Here is a 21,220-nt window from a genome sequence, read left to right on the forward strand (position 1 = left end):
ACTTTATCCTCTACAGTAAAAGACCTGGGTGTTATACTCTACTGTAACCTGTCTTTTGAAAATCATATTTCATATGTTACAAAAACAGCCTTTTTCCACCTTAGAAACATTGCTAAGCTACGTAATATCCTATCAGTTTCTGATGCAGAAAAGTTAGTTCATGCATTCATGACCTCGAGACTAGATTACTGTAATGCTTTATTAGCTGGTTGTCCTGCATCCTCAATAAACAAGCTACAGTTAGTCCAAAATGCCGCCGCTAGAGTTCTTACCAGATCAAGAAAATATGATCATATAACACCGATCTTATCATCACTGCATTGGTTACCTATAAAGTTCCGTATTATTTACAAGGTATTGCTACTGACTTATAAAGCCCTAAACGGCTTAGCTCCAGTCTATTTAACCGATCTTCTATCGCCCTATAATCCATCGCACTCTTTAAGATCACTAAATTCGAGGCTTTTGGTCATACCTAGGATATCCAGATCCACCAAAGGAGGGAGAGCATTTTCACATTTAGCTCCAAAACTCTGGAATAGCCTTCCTGATACTGTTCGTTGCTCAGACTCGCTCTCCCAGTTTAAAACTAGATTAAAGACGCATCTTTTCGGCCAGGCATTCATATAATATTTTTAATCTTACAGTTCAAACTACAATCCGGCCTCTAGTTCATAAACGCCAGAGGAGAACTGGCCCCCGACTGAGCCTGGGTTCTCCCAAGGTTTTTTTTTCTCCATTAGGTCACCTGATGGAGTTTTAGGTCACCATTAGGTCACTTGATGGAGTTTTTCGGTTCCTTGCCACTGTTGCCTTTGGCTTGCTCAGTTGGGGATATTTTGGGGATATTTAATTTTATTTTATCAATCAATAAATTCCACTAGAAACAAACCTTGTTGTATTATTTTAATTGAATACTGTGAAGCTGCTTTGATACAATCTGTATTGTGAAAAGCGCTATACAAATATACTTGACTTGACTTGACATGATCCTTCAGAAATCACTCTAATATGATGATTTGATGCTCAAGAAACATTTGATTATCAACAATTGTGCTGCATCATATTTCTGATTTCTTCATATTTCACAGTTCAGAAGAACAGTGTTTAATAGAAATCTTTTGTAATATTGTCACCTTCGATCAAAAATAAAATACTGAATAATTAAAAACTGGGCAAGGAAATAAATTGACAAAAGTCATCACCAGCTTAATACAATTTATTTTATTTTAAATAATACTTAAATAGCATCTCAAATACTTAAATACAAAACATATGTCCAAAACAAAACAAAATCCATGGTGCATAATAAAGGAAACCCAAGAGGAAAAACACAAGCACAGATCACAGTAGCGTTTACTAGAACTGCAGTGGAGTGTGTGTGAGTGTGTGTGAAGCCCAGGCACAGAGAAGTGTGTGTGAAGCCCAGGCACAGAGAGGACGTCCCCGAAGAAGATCATCATCAACAGGTTTAATCAGTGATATATACTCTAACGAGGCGGAAACATAAATGTAAAGTAGGCCTCTATATATATATGAGTGAATGTGGAAAAATACATCTGATAATTGAATTTGCCACGTTTACACGGACACCTTTAATTTCCGCTTGACGAATCCGAACATAGTTTTCACATGAACGCTAAATAAGTGATCAGGTTGATGTGTGCTTTATGTAACAAGATCTTCTGACATGCTCACACTATTTCCCACTTAATATTGATATTTCGGGTCCTAATTTGAAGAGGACGAGCACATGAACTGCAGTAAAACACCCCCGATCGTGCCTAAAACGAGGATCTGTGGACGCAAGGGCTGATGGGACAGTGTTGTCCTGTTTCACAGATGATGAGGGGAAGGAGAATTTTAGATTGACATGACAATAATTTATGTTTAGGAAGCTTGTTTCCCCCACAGAATAAAAAAGGTAATTGCAACTTTTTATCTCACAATTCTGACTTTTTATCTCAGAATTGCGTGATATAGGCTAAAGTCGCAATTGCGAGTTATAAAGTCAGAATTGCAAGTTTATATGCAATTCTGGGTAACACTTTATTTTACAGTGTCCTTGTTACATATGTTACATGTATTTACCATAGTAATAACAGTAAATTATGCATAATTATGTGCAACTAACCCTCAATCAAACCCTAATGCTACCCTAACCCTATAGTAAATACATGAAGTTGTTTAATATCACTCAGTACTTAAATATATAATTACACTGTAACAATGACACCTTAAAATAAAGTGTAGCCCAATTCTGACTTTGGGTTTCTCCCCTCCAAATTCCCATTTCAAATGAAGTGTCCATGTATCTTTTATCTTTTTGTAAAATAAAAATAGTTTAAAAACTAAAATAAAACAAGCTTTATTTTTAAAGGCAAAATGTATTTTTTAGCTCATATAATGACAGATTGACGATATATATTGAGTCATTGTATGATCACTCTGTTGTGTTTCTATCTTCTTTCCCGATATGATTTGAGACTATAGAGTGTAAACAGCTGACGTTTGGCAAACCCTCCCGGATCTGATCGGATCACTGGGGCTGACAGGCATCGAGGTTTTGGAATGGTACGGTGCATAAAACAGTCAAATTATATAAAAAATAGGGATGCACGATATATCGGCCACCATATCGGTATCGGCCGATATATGGTCATTTTTAATGTTATCGTTATCGGCCCGATAAGAATATTTGGCCGATATATTATAACCGATGAATAATGTATTATTTCCTTGAGCTGAGACTCTTCAGATGCGAACTGTTCATCATGATGGCTTTAAAACGCTTGAAATATGATTGAAATCACGTCAAAAAAGGAAAATACAGTCAGTGCAACATATCGGCTACATACAATAATAATAATAATGAGAACATCATAATTGTGTGTTTGGGACATGGCTTTTAATGATGAGAATTTTGTTTGTGTATTCAGGCTCTCAAACATTATATAAATATCTGGATTTAGATTTATCGGCCGATATATCGGTTATCGGCTCTCGAACATAAAGAATTATCGGTTATCGGTATCGGCCAAAATGTTCATATCGGTGCATCCCTAAAAACTGAATATGTTTACACTGAAAGGATTTCTGTGCTTCTGGGAACATTCAGTACAAACTAGTTTTCTTCATGATGCGGAGAAACTCCTGCTGGTTAACTTCTCCATCCCCATCCCTGTCCGCCTCATCAATCATCTCCTAAAGACAGCGGGAAAAGGGGAAGTTGAGACGTGATCTGTGCAGGATCAGGAGCAGGTGTGTGTGTGTGTGTGTGTGAGAGGGTGATCCCGTACCTGCAGCTCCTCGTCCGTCAGGTTCTCCCCGAGCTCTTTGGCCACTCGCTTCAGATTCCGGAACGATATCTTCCCAGTCTCGTCATCGTCAAACAGCCGGAAAGCCTTGAGGATTTCTTCTTTGGAGTCCTTTTCAGCCTAGAGATGTTCCCAACAGCGGTCAGAGTTGCCTGGAATAACTGGAATAATTCTATTTAAGAAATAACTTACCATTTTCTGGTTCATCACTGCCATGAAGTCACTGAACGAGATCTTCCCGGTCGCTTCCTTATCCACCTCTGCAATCATTTTCTTGATTTCCTCCTTCTTCGGCTCGAATCCCAGCGCTCTCATGGCCACCTGGAGCAGACCCTCATTACTCACGGGGAACTTCACACACACACGTCATACACTAGTGACAATTACTACATTTTTGTATTAGTTTCATTAGTCAAAGACTTTTTGTTTCATTTTTTTCTCTCCAAAAAGTTCCATGTTCTATATGTCGTGTCCATATATCGTACTTTTCATTTATGTTTTGATTATCATTTTTGCAATATTTTTCAAAAAACTTAAAAACTAGCTTTATTTTTAATGCAAAATTTATTTTTTATTTTATTTTGAAACATAAGATTCATTCATATAAAGAAAGATATTGAACAAAATGAACAAAATCTAGTCATTGTATGACTCACTCAACCACTCTGTTATGTTTATATCTTCTTTACGGATATGATTTGAGACTATAGAGTGTAAACAGCTGACGTTTGGCTATCTGACATCATATCCTATCAAACATTATTCAGTTTTTGTATTCGTTTGAATAGTTTACATTTCTTTCAAAATCCTATCCAAGTTTAAAGTCGCCATGAAATCAATTGACACTTCTTATTATTTTTTTGGAATATTGACATGTTTATTATAAACGATTGATGTCATCATCATTATTTTTCTAAATTCATGTTGGTAATCTTGACTCTGTTCCTCTTGCAGCATCTCTTCTCTGATGACGAGGGCGGGGCTTTGACCTGTCACTCACATGAGATCAGCCAATAGAAAACCACAACCATCCAATCAATTCCTCACAGACACAATCAAGCCCCGCCCACATTAGTTCTTGTTCCTGAAGCATTTCACACGGATATACATCATATTAGAGAAGACAAGACAGGCGCAACTTTTATGCTGACTTTAAAAGACAATCATAATATATCCGATGTGGTCTCAGGGTTTAGGACCCCTCTGTATAGAGATATACGCCACTAAATAGAGACAGTGCAACACTGGGATGTAAACTGTGTTCATGTTTCTAATGATATAGCTCACCTTTAACTCCTTCACCTCGATATACCCAGAAGCATCGGTGTCGAAGAGCTCGAACGCCTCTCGGATCTCCTGCCGCTGCTCCTCGGTCAGCTCAGGCTTGGGGTTGGCTTTCTTACGGGGGGCCACGGCACCCAGAGAGGGTCTTTTGGGACTAGTGGCCTGTGTCATATAGCACAGAATAGAATAGAATAGAATAGAATAGAATAGAATAGAATAGAATAGAACAGAATAGAATAGAACCTCTATTAAAACAGGACCAGTTACAGTACAATACACATTACAATACAGTTTATGAATACAAGACACATACTGTAAACACTGCACATAAGAGATATTACAGGTTAGATAGAATACGATTGTAAGGTGAAAGAAATAGAGAATAAGAGGAATATAAAATTATCTGCTTTTAAATAAGGTTGTAGATTCACTCCTAAATACCATGACCATTTTCTCTGTATGTTTTTTCCCGATGAAAAAGAAAGACCAGTAGCAATAATAAGCAACACATGCGATAACATATGTAACACAAACCTGCAGAAGGACATTTTTAAACACTAATGGCATTTAAACGGTCACTGAAAGGGAGTGACACTACTTTGTATAATAAATATACAGAAGACACAGATTGCGACAGTTGCATAAATCGTCGTGACTCACCATCTTCACCGAGAGGAGAATAATATAAACCACACTATGGTGAAGGCTTGGCTTATGAATATTAATGACGTTCCGTGACGTTCGGTCTGTAGGCCCAACTGATTGGCTGAAAGGAAGACGTTGGCAAATGGGCGGAAACCTTGACTCGATATGAATAATAATTAGGAAGCTGCAGGGAGCAACTTCCACACAGCCTAATTAATCAAGTCTTTTCGCCATAGTAAGATTCGTAATAACCGTAAAAAAGCATCTCATCCCGATTATAACGCTTCTTTAAACAAACTTTGAGAATTAAATAATATCCAGTTCACATTCTGCTTTTATCCCATAACCTGGGGGCTTTATATATAAAGTTAACCTATGTGTTTTTTTTGTTGTTTTTTTTTTTTTTTAATTAATGAGTGCGCGCACACAGATCTTTTAGCGCACTGATTTCTGATTGGCTCAGAGTTGTTACTGGTCATGTTATTTATATTGTATTATTTGTTTATCTCCTAAAGTATCTTGTAAACAAATACACAAACGCGCTATGTTAAATTAAAATGTTCCCATATATAAATAATACAAAGAACATGTAGGAACCTGATTGGTGATGTCATGAGGAGGTAAAAACTTTCTTTTTACTGATTGGGCCGCGCAGTGGCGCTCTTTGACGTAGCGCTTCTCTCATTGGTTAAGCTCACGTGTCAGGCTGATTCCTGATAGTGGGCTCGACCAATCAGAAGTTCCTCCGCTCTCTGCTCATACGGCTCTCGTGTCTCCCTCATTATCGCTCATCACAGCTGAAACTCCGGTGTGAGTTCAACAGGTGAGTGCTGCTATTGCTAACTGAAGCTTACAGAACTAGAACAAACTATATCTTGTGTACTGGGATTCGAGCATAACTAGTTTGTAAAAGTAAGTTTGGTTGTAGCGAACTGTTCATTCGGAGTAAAACCTAATATAGTAACTTATAAAGTGTGCAGTGAATGGTTATCCAGTGTGTGTAATTAACATGTAAGAGTAATTAGCAGTGTGTGTGTGATTGTTGTGTAGACGGCTGTCGGGAGCTGAGAGACACACACATGGCGACTCGTGTCAGACCGGTGAGTGTGTGTGTGAACACCTGAAGCTCCTCACTATCACCTGAGTCAAGTCACCTTTGCTTTTATATATAGCGCTTTATACACGACAGACTGTTTCAAAGCAGCTTCACAGTGTTTCAAACAGAGTTAATTTTGTACAGAAGCTCTAAAAGAAACTAGTGTCATTAGCTGAAGTCAGTAAAGATCATCAGTTATTACATTAGTTTATCTGTACAGCAGAAAACAGTGACAGCATCCTTCAGCTCAGTTCCCACACATCAACAATATTGTTGAATAATAAGTGTATATAATATATAACCCTATAACACTTGTGATGTTCCTGGTTAAAAATCACCAGCCTGAAAAAAATAGCTTATAAATCTCTCTTTATGCCACCTTATCACCAATTATTGGATTCAATCTTTTTGTCAGCTTGTTTAATATTAGGACAGGTTTTGTGTTTGCTTTAGCCTGACTGATCTGAGCCTCGTTGATCTGAGGATAATGTTCTCAAATCAGTGAGAAAAGAAAGCCTGTAATACTCTAATAATAGTGTGTGTGTGCATAATAACCGAAAAAGGTGTTGCTTATAATGCCTACCCTTTATACATAATTATCTAATGATAATTAGATAATTGTCTAATCAGTATTGTCCAAAACAAATCCCACTTTTCTCTCTGGATTTGATTCATACAAAACAAACAAACGGTTACATAAGAAAATTTCCAAAATGTACATTCATGATTACAAAGGTACACATTTCAGATATATTATTACAATAGTTTAAATATTGCATTCACAAATCATTCATTTTGAATTATATAATTATTTACGTGTTGAATTTACAGTGTTAATTTTTAATCACAAATATCCCACAGTTAAACCCCATTGACAGATTTTTTTGTGTGTTAGTTCTTGTCCTTACGTTTCTAAACACATCCATTCCTCTTAGTTTACACAGACTTTCTCTTATTACGAACAGCCTCTGAATACAATTTGGAAGTAATTTTATTCTATACTTTATACATTATCTGTGCAGTGTAAAACTCTCCTCATTGCTCTCTTTTGTAACATACAGTCAAACCCAAATGTATTCAGACACTTCAACATTTCTCACATGATCAGTTTATTCGCTATAGTTTAGAAAATGGTGATAAAATATGAGCAGATCTCAGAGTTCTCAGATCAGTTGATATTTGACTGGTTTTGTCCGTCCTTCTGTTAGACTGTCTCACACATGAATTATGTTGAATATCTGTCAGCTGTTAAATTTAACTACACAATTAGATAATACCAGTTTAGCTCAACCAATCACCAAGCAATGCTTCATTGTGTTCAGTCTGTGTGTAAAAGAGCATTAGTTATTAAAGAAAACACACTTCAGCAAAACATGATCAGCTCAAAGTGTCTGAATCATTTCTGGTCCCAATTGTTTTATAAATGTCACTGGTAGTCGCTGTATGAAGACTTTATGTGTATAATACATCACAGTTTACTTTATTTATCTCTCCTCACTTACAGAAATGAACTATAGCGTCCTGCACACACTAGTAAAAAAAAAACATAAACAATTATATCTGGTGTCTGAATAATGTTGTTTTGACTGTATGGCCCCACATCACTGCACAGACCATCATGGACTCCGTTCAGTTTTATTTATTATCATTTGTGGATGTTAGTATGTATTGCTCTGTGTACTTGTGTTTAAACGGTGTTAATTGTTCAACATCATGGCGCTGGTTCAGCTGTTTGTGAGCGCGTGGTGTGTTCCTCCGCAGAGCAGCAAGCGCTGTGCCGTCATCGGGGGCTCGGGGTTTCTGGGCCGGCACCTCGTGGAGCGGCTGGTGGACCGCGGATACACCGTGAGTGTGTTCGACATCAGACAGGCCTACGAGCTTCCAGGAGTCACGTTTCACCTGGGGGACCTGTGTGACAAACAGGTGAGGAGCGTTCAGTACACACACACACACACACACACACACACACACACACAGACACACAGACAGACAGACAGACAGACAGACAGACAGACAGACAGACACACAGACAGACACACAGACACACACAGAGACACGAGGGGCTTTCGCACTGGAGGAACCTCTTCATAGTTCCTAGAACTGTAGGCGGAAGTTCCCGGATGTCGGCGTGTTCGCACCACAGGATCTAGGAACGATGTTAGCTCTAGGAACTCCTTTAGAGGAACTAATTTACCCCTCCATCAGAGTCGGTCTAAACCAGCGCTATAAGAACTACAGTGATGTCAGTGTTCGCTGATTGGCCGAACGCACTGAAACACCGGCACCCGCCATTATTAAAAAGGCTGTGAACACACAGATTATAGTCTATATATTTACTCCACAAACTAACTCTACTACATGTAAAACAGTGATAGATGAAGCTCTTTACTCTGAGGAGAAAACCCAACGCGACTTTGAGGAGAGCAAGAGAAACATGATCATGTGTTTCTGCTCAGCAACACTGGACATCAAGCACACAGCATTCGCTAATAACTCTTCATCACTGTCTACTTGTGTATAACAGTTCTGTCTAATAACGTATCAGACTGTTAGTCAGATCGTGAACTGATGAACACGGAGAATGTGAGCGCTGTGAGAGCTCCTACTGGCGGTGCGAACGCAACCAGGAAAACCTTCCTAAGGGAACCGCTAGTTCTCGGGAGCCGGTGATCTCCCGGTGCGAGAGCGCCCCCTGTCTGCCGCCGGCACCCCGTGGTCTCCTCGCTCTCAGCTGTTCTCCTCTTGTCTTCTTCAGGCTTTGCTGTCGGCTCTGAAGGACGTGTCTATCGTGTTTCACTGCGCCTCTCCGGCTCCGGGCAGCGACGACCGGTCTCTGTTCCAGAGGGTCAACGTCGACGGGACACGGGCGGTCATACAGGCCTGCCTCGAGGCCGGAGTCCAGGTGTGTGTTATCATTCCTAGGGGTGTAACAATACATCATGTCACAATACATCGCAATACAATATGCAATGAAAATTACTGTGTGTGGAAAAATTCAAGTTTTCAGAGTTGTAGCGTCAGTTCTACATTAAACTACTGTATATGATGTTGAATATAATGTATAATAATGCACTGGGGGAATATGTGTGTGTCCTGATAATGCCAGATATCTGATGTTACCAGTAAAAAGTATCCGACATTATATTAAATATCTCTAGTCAGTGAAAGAGTGCAAGCATATTCATCTACAGAATCATGAATATTGTTATTCTGGCGTCTCTATTGTCCTGTGCTTTGGGTTTCAGCACCAAGTCCAAGAATATTCATTTACACACACAATGTAACACCAAATTTAGCTTTTTAATCAACAATTTAAAAAAAACAACCTTTTTATCATGTGTCTTGGAGTATCGCAATAATATGGTATCGTGATATGTATTGAATCGTGACATGAGGGTCTCGTTACACCCCTAATAGATTCCACATCGTGTGTAAGATTGGATATAACTGTGTGTAAGATTGGATATAACTGTACACAGAAAGCACTGGTAAGTGATGGTATCACACACACATAATATTCACTTAGTCTACTAAGGCTAAAGTAAATGAGCTAAAGTTCAACTAAACGTTTCTCTGGCCATCCCATATTACAATGTATCGTGTAAATAAATGTAACTTACATTCAAATGTTTAAGGTCAGTATTATTTTTTTCCTTTGAAAGAAATCAATACTTTTATTCAGCAAGGATGCATTAAATCAAACATGCCAGTAAAGACATTTATAATATTATAAAAGATTTCTAATAAAATAAATGTATTTTCTTTTGAACATTGTTCATTAAAGAATCCCTAAAAATGATTTTCCTCCCCTTTTTCTTTCAGCACAAATATCTAAACATTCTTAAAACAAGATGCATTTACTTGAAAAGCAAAATGACTGAAGATATTAAGTCTGTTTTTTAAGTTTTCTCAAGTTAATTGAGTTTATGCTTAAAACAAATTGTGCCGATGGGGTCAGAAATATGAAGGATGTCTAACTGCTTTCAACACTGATAATAATCATAAATGTTTCTGATCATCAAATCATCATATTAGAGTGATTTCTGAAGGATCATGTGACACTGAAGACTGGAGTAATGATGCTGAACATTCAGCTTTGATCACACAAATAAATTACACTTATCTATATATTCACATAGAAATAGCCAGTTTACATTGTAATATTTCAAAATAATTACTGTATTTTTGATGATATAAACAGCCTTGGTGAGCAGAAGAGACTTCTTTCCAAACATAAAAATAAAAACATCAACCCAAGTATAAAGTACACGACTCACTCTGTACATCAAAAATCATTATTGTAATGTTTCTGCAATCATGCTGCAGTATGATCATGTATTCGTTTGGTTCATCAATACTGTTATAGTCTTGTACGATATGCACAGTGGCTCCTTCTCTGTCCAACAAGGGTTTTCATGTGTGTGTCTGTGGTAGTTGGCAGCATTGAGTCTGTTTAATCTGGAATAATCTTTTAAATTGTGTTTTCACAGAAACTGGTATTGACCAGCAGTGCGAGTGTGGTGTTTGAAGGAACTGACATCAAGAATGGCAAAGAGGATTTGCCTTATGCAAAAAAGCCAATCGATTATTATACAGCGACCAAAATCCAGCAGGAGAAGGTGTGTATGAATCACATCATTATTTCTCTCCATTACTTTACTCAGTATTGTATGAAAGCTTGTTTCTGCCACAGAATAAAAAATAAAAAAGGTAATTGCGACTCTTAATTGCTTGTTATAAAGTCAGAATTGTGAGAAAGTTTTTTTTTTCCTTAGAATTGGACTTTATAACGCGCAATTGTGAGTTAATATCTCGCAATTCTGAGAAATAAAGTCAATGAAATGTCTCAATTATGTTTTTTTAAGTGTTTTATTCTGTGGTGGAAACCATCTTCCAGAGTCTTGCTCTTTAGCTCTTCTGAAATGAGCCCTTTCCCTGATGTTGGTTGATGTGCTGAATGATTGATCGGTGATCTGTCTCGTCTGCTCAGCTGGTGTTGGAGGCCTGCAGTAAAGAGAAGGGTTTCCTCACTGTCGCCATTCGTCCTCACGGCATCTTCGGGCCCCGGGACCCTCAGCTAGTGCCCATCCTGGTCGATTCGGCCCGCAGAGGAAAGATGAAGTTCATCATCGGGTGAGCGAGGGGGATGTTGGGCTCAAACGCTTAAGTGAACTTTGGTACAGGGTTCCCACGGGTCCTTGAAATGTTCTTGTTAATCTGAAAAAGAAAAATTCAAGGCCCTGGAAAGTTTTTGAACACAAACACACACACAGATACGGGTCCTTCAAAGAGCTCGAATTTATTTTGTGCAAGAAGTTTTCTGGAAAACATTCCACATTATTCCCTCCGGTGGGCTAATGTGTTATTTCGCCAACACTTCACGGCCTATAAACACTAGCCTGCTTGGTTTACGTTAGTGACTCGCATTTACGCGTTACTTTAAAGGAGTAGTTCACTTTAAAATGAAAGTTAGCCCATGATTTACTCCCCTCGAGCCGTCCTAGCCTTTATATAGGGAGCTATACAGTTGGTGACAGGACATTACACAAGTGTTTTTTCCTTAACTCCTCCAGATGGCACTTTTCTCACTTCAAAAAAAGGAAAAGAAGTCGGCACACCATGGCTCCAAAAATGTGAACATTTAATAAGACTCAGACTAAGTGAGACTAAGTCTGATGAAGAGCCTACGCGCTCGAAACGTTACCCCCTGTGTGTGAGTCTATTATTAAGTTTTCACATTTTTGGAGCCATGATGTGCCGACTTTTCCTTTTTTATTAATTTTCTTGTCGAGCACTCAATTTGAACAACATATTGCCTTGGATGTGCGTGCTTTTGATCTGATTTTACTTTTCTCACTTCAAAAAATGGGTTTTTAAGGCCTCCACTCTATTTTAAAGTGAAATATTGCATTTATTGAAAAAAATAATAAAATATATATTAGTTCTAATGGGAAAAAAAGCTCATAAAAATTGTATAAATATTGCATAGTATCATAAAATCCCTTCAAAATTCTAAATAATAATCAAAAAATATTATTGAACACAAATATATTGCATTGGTTTTCCTGGAAAAAAAGTTACATTTCTAGGTTTCGGCCACTTTTGACCGTGACGGAGCCAAGTGTGACCCCTAAATGAAGAGGACCAGAGGGTTGAGTCCTTGAGTTTGAGGGAATTGGACTTGAATTTGAGGTTAACCCTGTTGATAAATTAGTGAAGATGTTAGGCTTTTGTTAAGAACATTTCAAATATCAGAATAAAAAGTGACCTAACTATTGAGAAATGTGTCCTAATGATTGGAATAAAAATGGGTAAAAATTGCTGTTAAACTACACTGATCCGAATGCCAAAGAAAAAAGGCTTCTCTAAGGTCTCAGACGCAGAGCGGGTTAGTCCACTAGGTGGCAGAAGCACACCTGCAGTATTACCTTGACTGTCAGCATTTGTCTGACATGAAATGCCATGTTATATTAGTGTAAACACAGCAGTAGGAACATAACGATGAAGAATATCGGTTTCAGAGCAAGAAATCAACAAAATAAGACCAAAGAGCGTCTCTACTGAACCAGTTCCCTCTAGATGTGTTAGATTACTCTGATACTGTAAAGTTCAGCCCATAGCTGAGGTAACGGTCCCGCACTGCACAGTTTGGGTTCCTCAATCACAGCCGGGAGCAATCGCTTGTTTTGGGAACTAAACAGACAACGAAAAAAATCCTCTCTTTGGCTTATTGCTCACTGTGACCACGCATTGTGATGGAGATAAACGAGTTATGGGGTTTTCAATGGCTACCAAATGCTTTATTTTCAGTGACACCATTGGCTAGAGAGCAGCTGGCTAGTTTAAGCCACTCAAGTGTACACCTGTTACTTAAACACTTTTACTCATTTCAGTTATTTTTCTAATCTAATTAGGAATATTTAAAAGCACCCTGATTTATCCACTGATGATGCTGATGGTAAACTGTCCAGTTGACTCGAGGTAGAGTTTACACTTTTGTTGGGTATTTTGAAGAACTGATCAAATCAAACTGAGAAATCAAACTTGCCTTGATCTTTTGACATCTAACACCATGTCCATGCGATAAGATTCCAGCGACAAATAATTTGTCCACATTAGACGTAAAACCCACAGCCAATCAGAACAGCGCGTGGGCGGAGTCAGCCAATCAGAACAGCGTGTGGGCGGAGTCATCTAATCAGAACAGCGTGTGGGCGGAGTCATCTAATCGGAACAGCGTGTGGGCGGAGTCAGTCAATCAGAACAGCGTGTGGGCGGAGTCATCCAATCAGAAGTGTGTGGGCAGAGTCAGCCAATCAGAACACTGTGTGGGCGGAGTCTCTCGGCGAGTGCGCGGCATCAGAGAGTAATCTTGACAAGAAAATGGATAAGTCGCTACATAATCAAATTCACAAATATAACACCATTTAAACATTATTCAAATACATAGACTACTGAGTTACTAAAACAATCTTTGTCAAATAATACACTTGTTTGTTCACAGTTTGAACGTTCTTGTTTCCATTTGTTTAATTTCAGGATCTGAGGTGAATTATCCACTGTTGCTTTTACAGCTTCAAAGCTGGAGCACTAAATGATATTCAGAGTCACATGACACGCTTTTAACATTAAATAAAGCACATAAACAGTGCCTGACATTATCATCGCCACACTTGTGTTTGTTTGTTCCAGCGCGAAAAAATAGAAACCGCTTCTACAATAGTGTCGTCGTGTCACGTGTCGCGGCCGGTTAGGACAAACACTCTGATCAACATGGAGAAGAAGCTTTTATCGCGTGTAGTTAGGACACTGTGTAAGAGGTTTTTGTACCAACAAAACATCCTGCAAGATCAAAGCATTTATTTAATAAAGCTCCAAAAACGGCTCTTTGGGATATTGTGGGATCTGTGATGTCACACGGGCAAACACATTTGCATATGCCCGCCTCTAGAGCTAGACATTGGCGAATAGTTTTGAATCATCGCACCATAGGCCCCGCCCACTTAACGGCTGATATTAGCCTACGCTGGTCAAAAGCAAACAGAAGCCTTTATAATGACTGACACCGTACACACACACACACTTACACAGATGTGTGTGTTCAGTTTCTGACGGTGTCCACTCGCTCGAGTCTGTCCACAACAGGACAGGTGGAGGACTGAACAGAAGTGTACAGGAACGTTCGCTTCGAAGTGTCCTGTTATACGGCTGGTTTGGGTCTCTGGACAGACTTCAGAAGGATCCCAGCATCAGGAACAAGCGGATGGCTTATTTATAATGGCGTCCTGGATTCATATGTTTGTTCGGAGCGTTTGACTGCAAACGAGAGTTGGCAAAGACACGTCTACTGACGAAAGCAGCAGTGAGATGCACTGATCTGACAGCAGCTTCATCATAATGCTTTCTGAAAATTGTTTTATATGGAGAATGTTTTCAAAGCATGCAACAGCGAGTGGGTGTTGATACTGTTTCCTATACAGTGACGTTAGCTAATCATAACAGTGGCCGTTTACTGACAAGCCTTAAAGGAGCCGCACACTAAAAACGGATCAGAATCAGGGTTAAACTTCTTACATTATAAGAGAACCTCGAGGAACATTAAAATAATTTTTAAAAAATCCTAAGAATCGATCTTTCAGTTTCTGCTCTTCAGTTGATGAACAAAGTGTTGTAGCTCCTCACATCCAATCAATCGCAACAAGCTTTGTGCTTTGCTTATGATTTGAAAGCTGAGACTTGGTTTCAAATCAAGTCCCTTTTATTATGAAATTCAAGCAATGAATAACGTTTTGGCGCCTTTTTACAAGATGTAACAACCGTCTCTGGTGTCCTTTACAATTTTTCTGTGAAGTTTCAGCTAAAAATACCCCACAGATCATTTATTACACACATTATTATGTGAAGTGTATGTATATATATATATATATATACTTCACATAAAAATATATATTTTTTTTTTTTTTTGCTGATCCGAACACTGGCTCAAACCGTAAATGATCCAAACCGTGAACTTTGCTTTTCATTTATTACTTGAAGCTCATTTGAAGTTCTTTGATACTACATCAAACTACTAGCCTAACTGATAAAGTTCACACATTATTAAAAACAAGTGAACAGTCAGTAATAAAATAAGAACAAATACACAAATTACATCAGAGATGAAACTAAATAACAGTCTAACACTAGTATTCAGGTACAGAAATTAATAATTAAGCCTAAATGTAAAATAACACTTTGTTCACTGTAGAAATTAAATAGTTTCATATTTATTAAAGCTGTATTTTGTTGTTTTATTAATATTAATGACAGACAACCGGAGGAATATTAGGCTGCTGTCACTTTAAGACCGACTGAGAAAACTGACAAACATCCGTTTCTTTCTCAGCTGTTCACTTCTGACAGAACCGAGAGAATACTTGCAGAGACGGCATTTAGACACAATTTGGTGTTTATGTGTCCGTTCAAGGGCAAGAAAACGTGAAAGAGGAATCAATTCAGTGTTCGAGCGCTGTCTGAAACAATCTCTCTCTCTCTCTCTCTCTCTCTCTCTCTCTCTCTCTCTCTCTCTCTCTCTCTCTCTCTCTCTCTCTCTCTTTACTCTCTGTAAATTTGAATTATTGACAAGTGTAATCTAACAAAATGATTTCTTCAAACTTATACTGAACATTTGAAATTTAACGAATTGAAATGTTTTATGGCTGAATTTTATAGACGTGTTTTCAAACAGCTGTTTTTTTGTTCTCAATTCAAGACTGCAAATATCCAGTTTTAAAAGATACAGATTCAAGTTTTCAAGCTGAATAAATTCAGTGCTGTCTGACTCTGATTGCAGAGACGGATCCAATCTCGTGGACTTCACCTATGTGGAGAATGTGGTTCATGGGCATATCTTAGCAGCTGAACACCTGAAGGCTGATTCTCCGCTCTGCGCTCAGGTATGTGGACCAGAGACCGAAGGAGAGCTTCCAGACGCGCTGTCTTAGATCTAGTCCCACGGACGTGTGTGTGTGTACTGTGTAAACATCCCGCATTACTGATGCAGAAAGCTTTGACTATCATATCCAGGGAAATGCAGTGATAAAACACTCTCTCATAGGGGTTTTCAGTCATTCATAAAGGGCAGACACGGTCAATGAGTCTCTTTATTTGCAGATTTTTAGCACAACCGGAGAGACCTTGAGTTTTGTCATGCAATTGTCCAGTCAGGGAACATGAGGATTTCCTAGATGCTCTGGAAAACAAACATGGTGTGTTTTATTTATTTATTTATTTATTTATTTATTTATTTTTTGTAAGATACAGCCAATAGGAGCTTGGAACAGATAAAAATATCTGTTTGATTAGCTGTCTTTCACCACTAAAGCCCTATTCGGACGGGACTAGTGTAACATGTTAAAGGAGGGGTAAAGTAACTAACTAACCAGAGCTTCTCGTGATTTTAGTCTCGTCTGAATGTGCATCTCCGTGATCATTACAGACAATATCAGTAAAGATTACGGCGACTTTTACCTTCAGTAAAAAGATCCGGAAAAATGACCTCAGGTTATAAATATCTAGTCATTTCATGTTTAAAAGTAGTTTTCCGTGATTTTTCAAGTATGGAGAACACTTGAAGCGTTCAGTGGCGTTCTAGACGCTGGGATGAGTCTGTGGCAAAACTCAAGTGACAACAGGAGGGGGACGCCGGTGTGTAAATCGAGTTACTCTCCACTTCTGCTAGTTTAACTGAGATATCTTATCCGTGCGGATTGGCCATTAATATTACAGACGTCCTGTGGTATAATTACATCACTCTATCAACCCTTGTAAAGCTAATCCCGTCCGGATAGGGCATAAGAGTGTATGATCTGAATCTTGCAGTAACCCACATTAGCTGGCTAATGAACTACCAGTAGCATGTTATATCATCATAAATGCTCTTTCACCTATTGCAACTAATATGAGCTGTTCATTCATGAGAGAGGCCATGTTAGTAGTAGTAGTAGCAAAACCCATTAAGCAATGGCTAATTGAGCATTGCTGAAAAATGCTGCCCTACAGCGTGCCAGAAACATGACACGGCAGAACTTCCTCTGTGTGAAAGTGCTTAAATATTACAGGTGTTGCTCACATAAAGTATCTGAGAGCCTCACAAAAGCTTTTTATGTTTGGGGAACTTGTGGCTTAACACATTAACATTATGACACTACTAGCAAACAGCTCTTGTGTGAACGTTTGGAAAATATTGTTTGGCCCTTTCACACCTACCTTGTTTGGTCCAGATTTTCTGACTTTTCAGTTTGATCTGAATCAAAATGACAGGTGTGAAACCTCTCCCAGGTGTTTCAGGTGTGGACATTACAGGTGTGGAAACAGACGAAATTTGGTCCGATGAAAAGAGGTAGTCTAGGTCCGGATCAAACTGAACAAAGGTTTGGTTCGTTTCTAGTGTGAACGCATTTTCTGTTTGGTTCGGACTTTGACCATTCACAGGAAGTTCCGGATGTTCCCGCAGGATTGCTTGCAGTCTTCTCCTCCTTTCCGGCCGACGACCATAAAATGTTCGCACAACGAGGACGTTCGCTTGGCGAATGTGAACTAGCCTCGAGTATAGCTGGTGCTGCTGGGAGTAAAGCCGTAATAATAACAGTATAGTGGCAACGATATGGGTCTGTTCATTCATTCTTGTCAAAGTTACCCGGCGCATTGACAACACGCTGACGTCAGACGCACGTCCGTCTACAAACCAATCAATGTCAAGATGCAGCCCATATAGATGATGACGACAGGACGCAAGTGTGTTTTAGTGTGCTCGCATAATTGCAATGTGAAACCAAACCAAAACTAATCGAATGTATCAAATGTATAAAAACATGAACTTTGGTGCGGACTCTCAGTTGTGAAAACGCCCTAAGACATTTATTTAAAGGGTTAGTTCACCCAAAAATGAAAATTCTGTCAGTAATTACTCACCCTCATGTTGTTCCAACCGCGTAAGACCTTCGTTCATCTTCGGAACATAAATTAAGATATTTTTGATTAAATCTGACAGCTGGATCACTTCTACATAGGCTTCTAAGGGACCGAAACTTGCTGGCCCAGAAAAGTTATTAAAGAGATCGTTAATATAGTCCAAGTGACTACAGTGGCTCAATCTTAAGTATATCAAGCGACGAGAATACTTTTTGTGCGCAAAAACAAACAAAAATAATGACTTTATTCCACTATTCATTTCCTTCTCTCTGGGCCTCGAGTGTGTTCACGTAGTGTTTAAGCGTAGCGCGTCTGTGTTGCACGTCACCACGTAGGCTCACTATTGGCCGACGCTGGTCATGTGTGTGATGCGTCTGACGTGTAACACAGACGCGCTGCGCAAAAACACTACGTGAACCAACTCGAGGCCCAGAGAGAAGGAAATGAATAGTGGAATAAAGTCGTTATTTTTGTTTGTTTTTGCGCACAAAAAGTATTCTCGTCGCTTGATATACTTAAGATTGAGCCACTGTAGTCACTTGGACTATATTAACGATGTCTTTAATAACTTTTCTGGGCCAGCAAGTTTCGGTCACCTAGAAGCCTATGGAGCAGTGATCCAGCTCTCAGATTTAATCAAAAATATCTTAATTTGTGATCCGAAGATGAACGAATGTCTTACGGGGTTGGAACAACATGAGGGTGAGTAATTACTGACAGAATTGACATTTTTGGGTAAACTAACCCTTTAAACCAAAGCTGTACCTCATCCAGTTTCACTGTTCTCGCACTAACAGGCTTACCACATCACGAATGACGAGCCAGTGCGCTTCTGGGACTTCATGTCGCAGGTTCTGGTGGGTCTGGGCTACAGCGCTCCTCGGCTGCACCTGCCCTACGCGCTGGTGTACGGGTTAGCTCTGCTGCTGTGGCTGATCACGCTCGTGCTGCGCCCGCTCGTCCACATCAAGCCCACCTTCACCCCCATGCGGGTCGCCCTGGCCGGCACACACCACTACTACAGCTGCGCTCGGGCCAAGCAGGACCTGGGCTACCGGCCCCCGGTGAGCTTGCAGGAGGCCATCGCGCGCACCGTGGAGAGCTACCCGCACCTGCGCCAGGGGGCGTAGCAGAGCCGAGGATCTGCGGGATCAGCAGCGCACTGACAGGAGTCACTTCAGAACTAAAGTTTCCTGATCATTTACGTCATGCTCATCTCTCTTTCTTTCTTCAGTGGAAAAGAAATGAAGGTTTTTGAGGAAAACCTTCCAGGATTATCTCCATATAGTGACTTCAATGGGGTCCAACGGGTCGAAGGTCCAGATGTGAGTTTCAGTGCAGCTTCAAAGTCTCGACACGATCCAGCCGAGGAGTAAGAGTCTAATCTAGACAAACCAGCGGACATTTTATAACAAAAAAAAACAACATTTATATAATTTTTATGAGCATCTGTGGTTAAAAAGTGAATGAATGAATGAATGATTTGTTATAAATGTCTGCTGGTTTGTCTAGATCAGACTCTTATTCCTCGGCTGGATCGTGTCGAGACTTTGAAGCTGCACTGAAACTCACATTTGGACCTTCGACCCGTTGGACCCCATTGAAGTCACTATATGGAGATAATCCTGGAAGGTTTTCCTCAAAAACCTTCATTTCTTTTCCACTGAAGAAAGAAAGACATGAACATCTTGGATGATATGCGGGAGAGTAAACTATCAGGAAATATTAATTCTGAAGTGAACTACTCCTTTAATCATTCCTATGCTAAACGTGCCTCTTCACCGGGACGTAACAGCATGTGATGTTGGATTCAGATGGTAGATATGGACGATTGTCTCTTCCAAATTTGGTCCGAAAGAATTCCGACTATGTAAGAGCTATTCAGTTTTCTGAAACTTGTCAGTATAAATTTCAAATCAAGTTTCTAATTGTCACATTCCTTTTTCAGTACAACATGAAATGGCATTCACTTCCTGTTTTACTTTTTTTTTTTAAAGGGATATTTCACTTAAGAATGTACTTTGTCATTCCAAACCCATAAGAGTTTCCTTTGTCTTCAAAACACGGAAGATATTTTTAATTAGATTTACTTGAGGTTTCTGTTCCCCAGTTGAAAGTTAATTACCGCAAAACTTGACTCTTCAGAAATGCTCAAAGACATTAAGTGTTAATGTAATCTAGGGAAAAATGTGATGTGTGATAACTAACTTAAATAATGTGCAATCTATATGCAATATAATATTGCTTTAAGTGTGTAAATTCAATTTAAATTAAAAACTGAAAATGAAAAATGTTTCTCATTCTTTCTGTGAAAAATAAAGCATCACTACATCTTCACAGTGAACAGCAGTGTTTTAGCAGTAGTCTCAAATCTGACAATGGCAAAATAAACATCAAAATCCTTTTGCTCAACTTGGTAATGTATAGTTATATCAACCTGAAAACTTAATTTTGTTATTTTAATTTATCTTTATTTGCCTCTTTGTTCTTATTTTTAATAACAAAGTAAACAGTGCTTTAAGTTTTTCATGTACATTAGATTTAACCGTAGCATTGTAATAAGAATCAATACAGAAACTGAATAATCAAATGTAAAAGTAAAACACTGCATAGTCTTCACTTGAATTAAATATTCAGCGATTCATGTCCTCTTGGTGTTTGACTGACAGCAGCAGGTTTACTGTGTTAGGCTGCTGTCACTTTAAGACCTTATGCACGGGTCCTGTTGACACGCATCTGATTACTGATTACATTCACTGAAGACATAACCGACTGTGTTTACATGAATGCTCACCAAGACAGGCATTTCGACACAACTGTGTGTGTTTCAAAGTACCTTTAAGACGAGTCATTTCACCCGGCGGCCATCTTTGAGTCGCCTATCGGGCATTCAAGTGCAGCTCCTGTCTTTCTGAACGGGGAAACG

At 39.1% G+C, this 21,220-nt stretch overlaps 2 protein-coding genes across 3 annotated transcripts; one reads left to right on the forward strand and one right to left on the reverse strand.

Annotated features, from left to right (window-relative positions):
• Window positions 1–1,203: 1,203 nt before the first annotated feature.
• Window positions 1,204–5,305, reverse strand: cetn2 (centrin, EF-hand protein, 2). Of its 2 annotated transcripts, none has more exons than XM_079891930.1 (5): window positions 5,262–5,305; window positions 4,605–4,763; window positions 3,510–3,638; window positions 3,300–3,437; window positions 1,204–3,204 (listed from the first exon to the last, which is right to left on the reverse strand). In XM_079891930.1, exons 1-5 carry the CDS (start codon window positions 5,262–5,264, stop codon window positions 3,115–3,117), a joined length of 519 nt encoding a protein of 172 aa, XP_079748056.1. In that variant the 5' UTR covers window positions 5,265–5,305; the 3' UTR covers window positions 1,204–3,114. The 2 variants fall into 2 exon arrangements, with proteins under 2 accessions (XP_079748056.1, XP_079748055.1); XM_079891929.1 differs by having other exon boundaries at window positions 1,211–3,204; window positions 5,136–5,271.
• Window positions 5,306–5,996: 691 nt separating this feature from the next.
• Window positions 5,997–20,569, forward strand: nsdhl (NAD(P) dependent 3-beta-hydroxysteroid dehydrogenase NSDHL). Its single transcript, XM_079891917.1, has 8 exons — window positions 5,997–6,069; window positions 6,297–6,346; window positions 8,104–8,265; window positions 9,098–9,244; window positions 10,833–10,961; window positions 11,333–11,475; window positions 16,175–16,277; window positions 19,092–20,569. Exons 2-8 carry the CDS (start codon window positions 6,326–6,328, stop codon window positions 19,422–19,424), a joined length of 1,038 nt encoding a protein of 345 aa, XP_079748043.1. The 5' UTR covers window positions 5,997–6,069; window positions 6,297–6,325; the 3' UTR covers window positions 19,425–20,569.
• The last annotated feature ends 651 nt before the right edge of the window (window positions 20,570–21,220 follow it).

The sequence above is a fragment of the Squalius cephalus genome (genome assembly GCF_949319135.1).
Source record: "Squalius cephalus genome assembly, chromosome: 14".
Lineage (NCBI taxonomy): Eukaryota > Metazoa > Chordata > Actinopteri > Cypriniformes > Leuciscidae > Squalius > Squalius cephalus.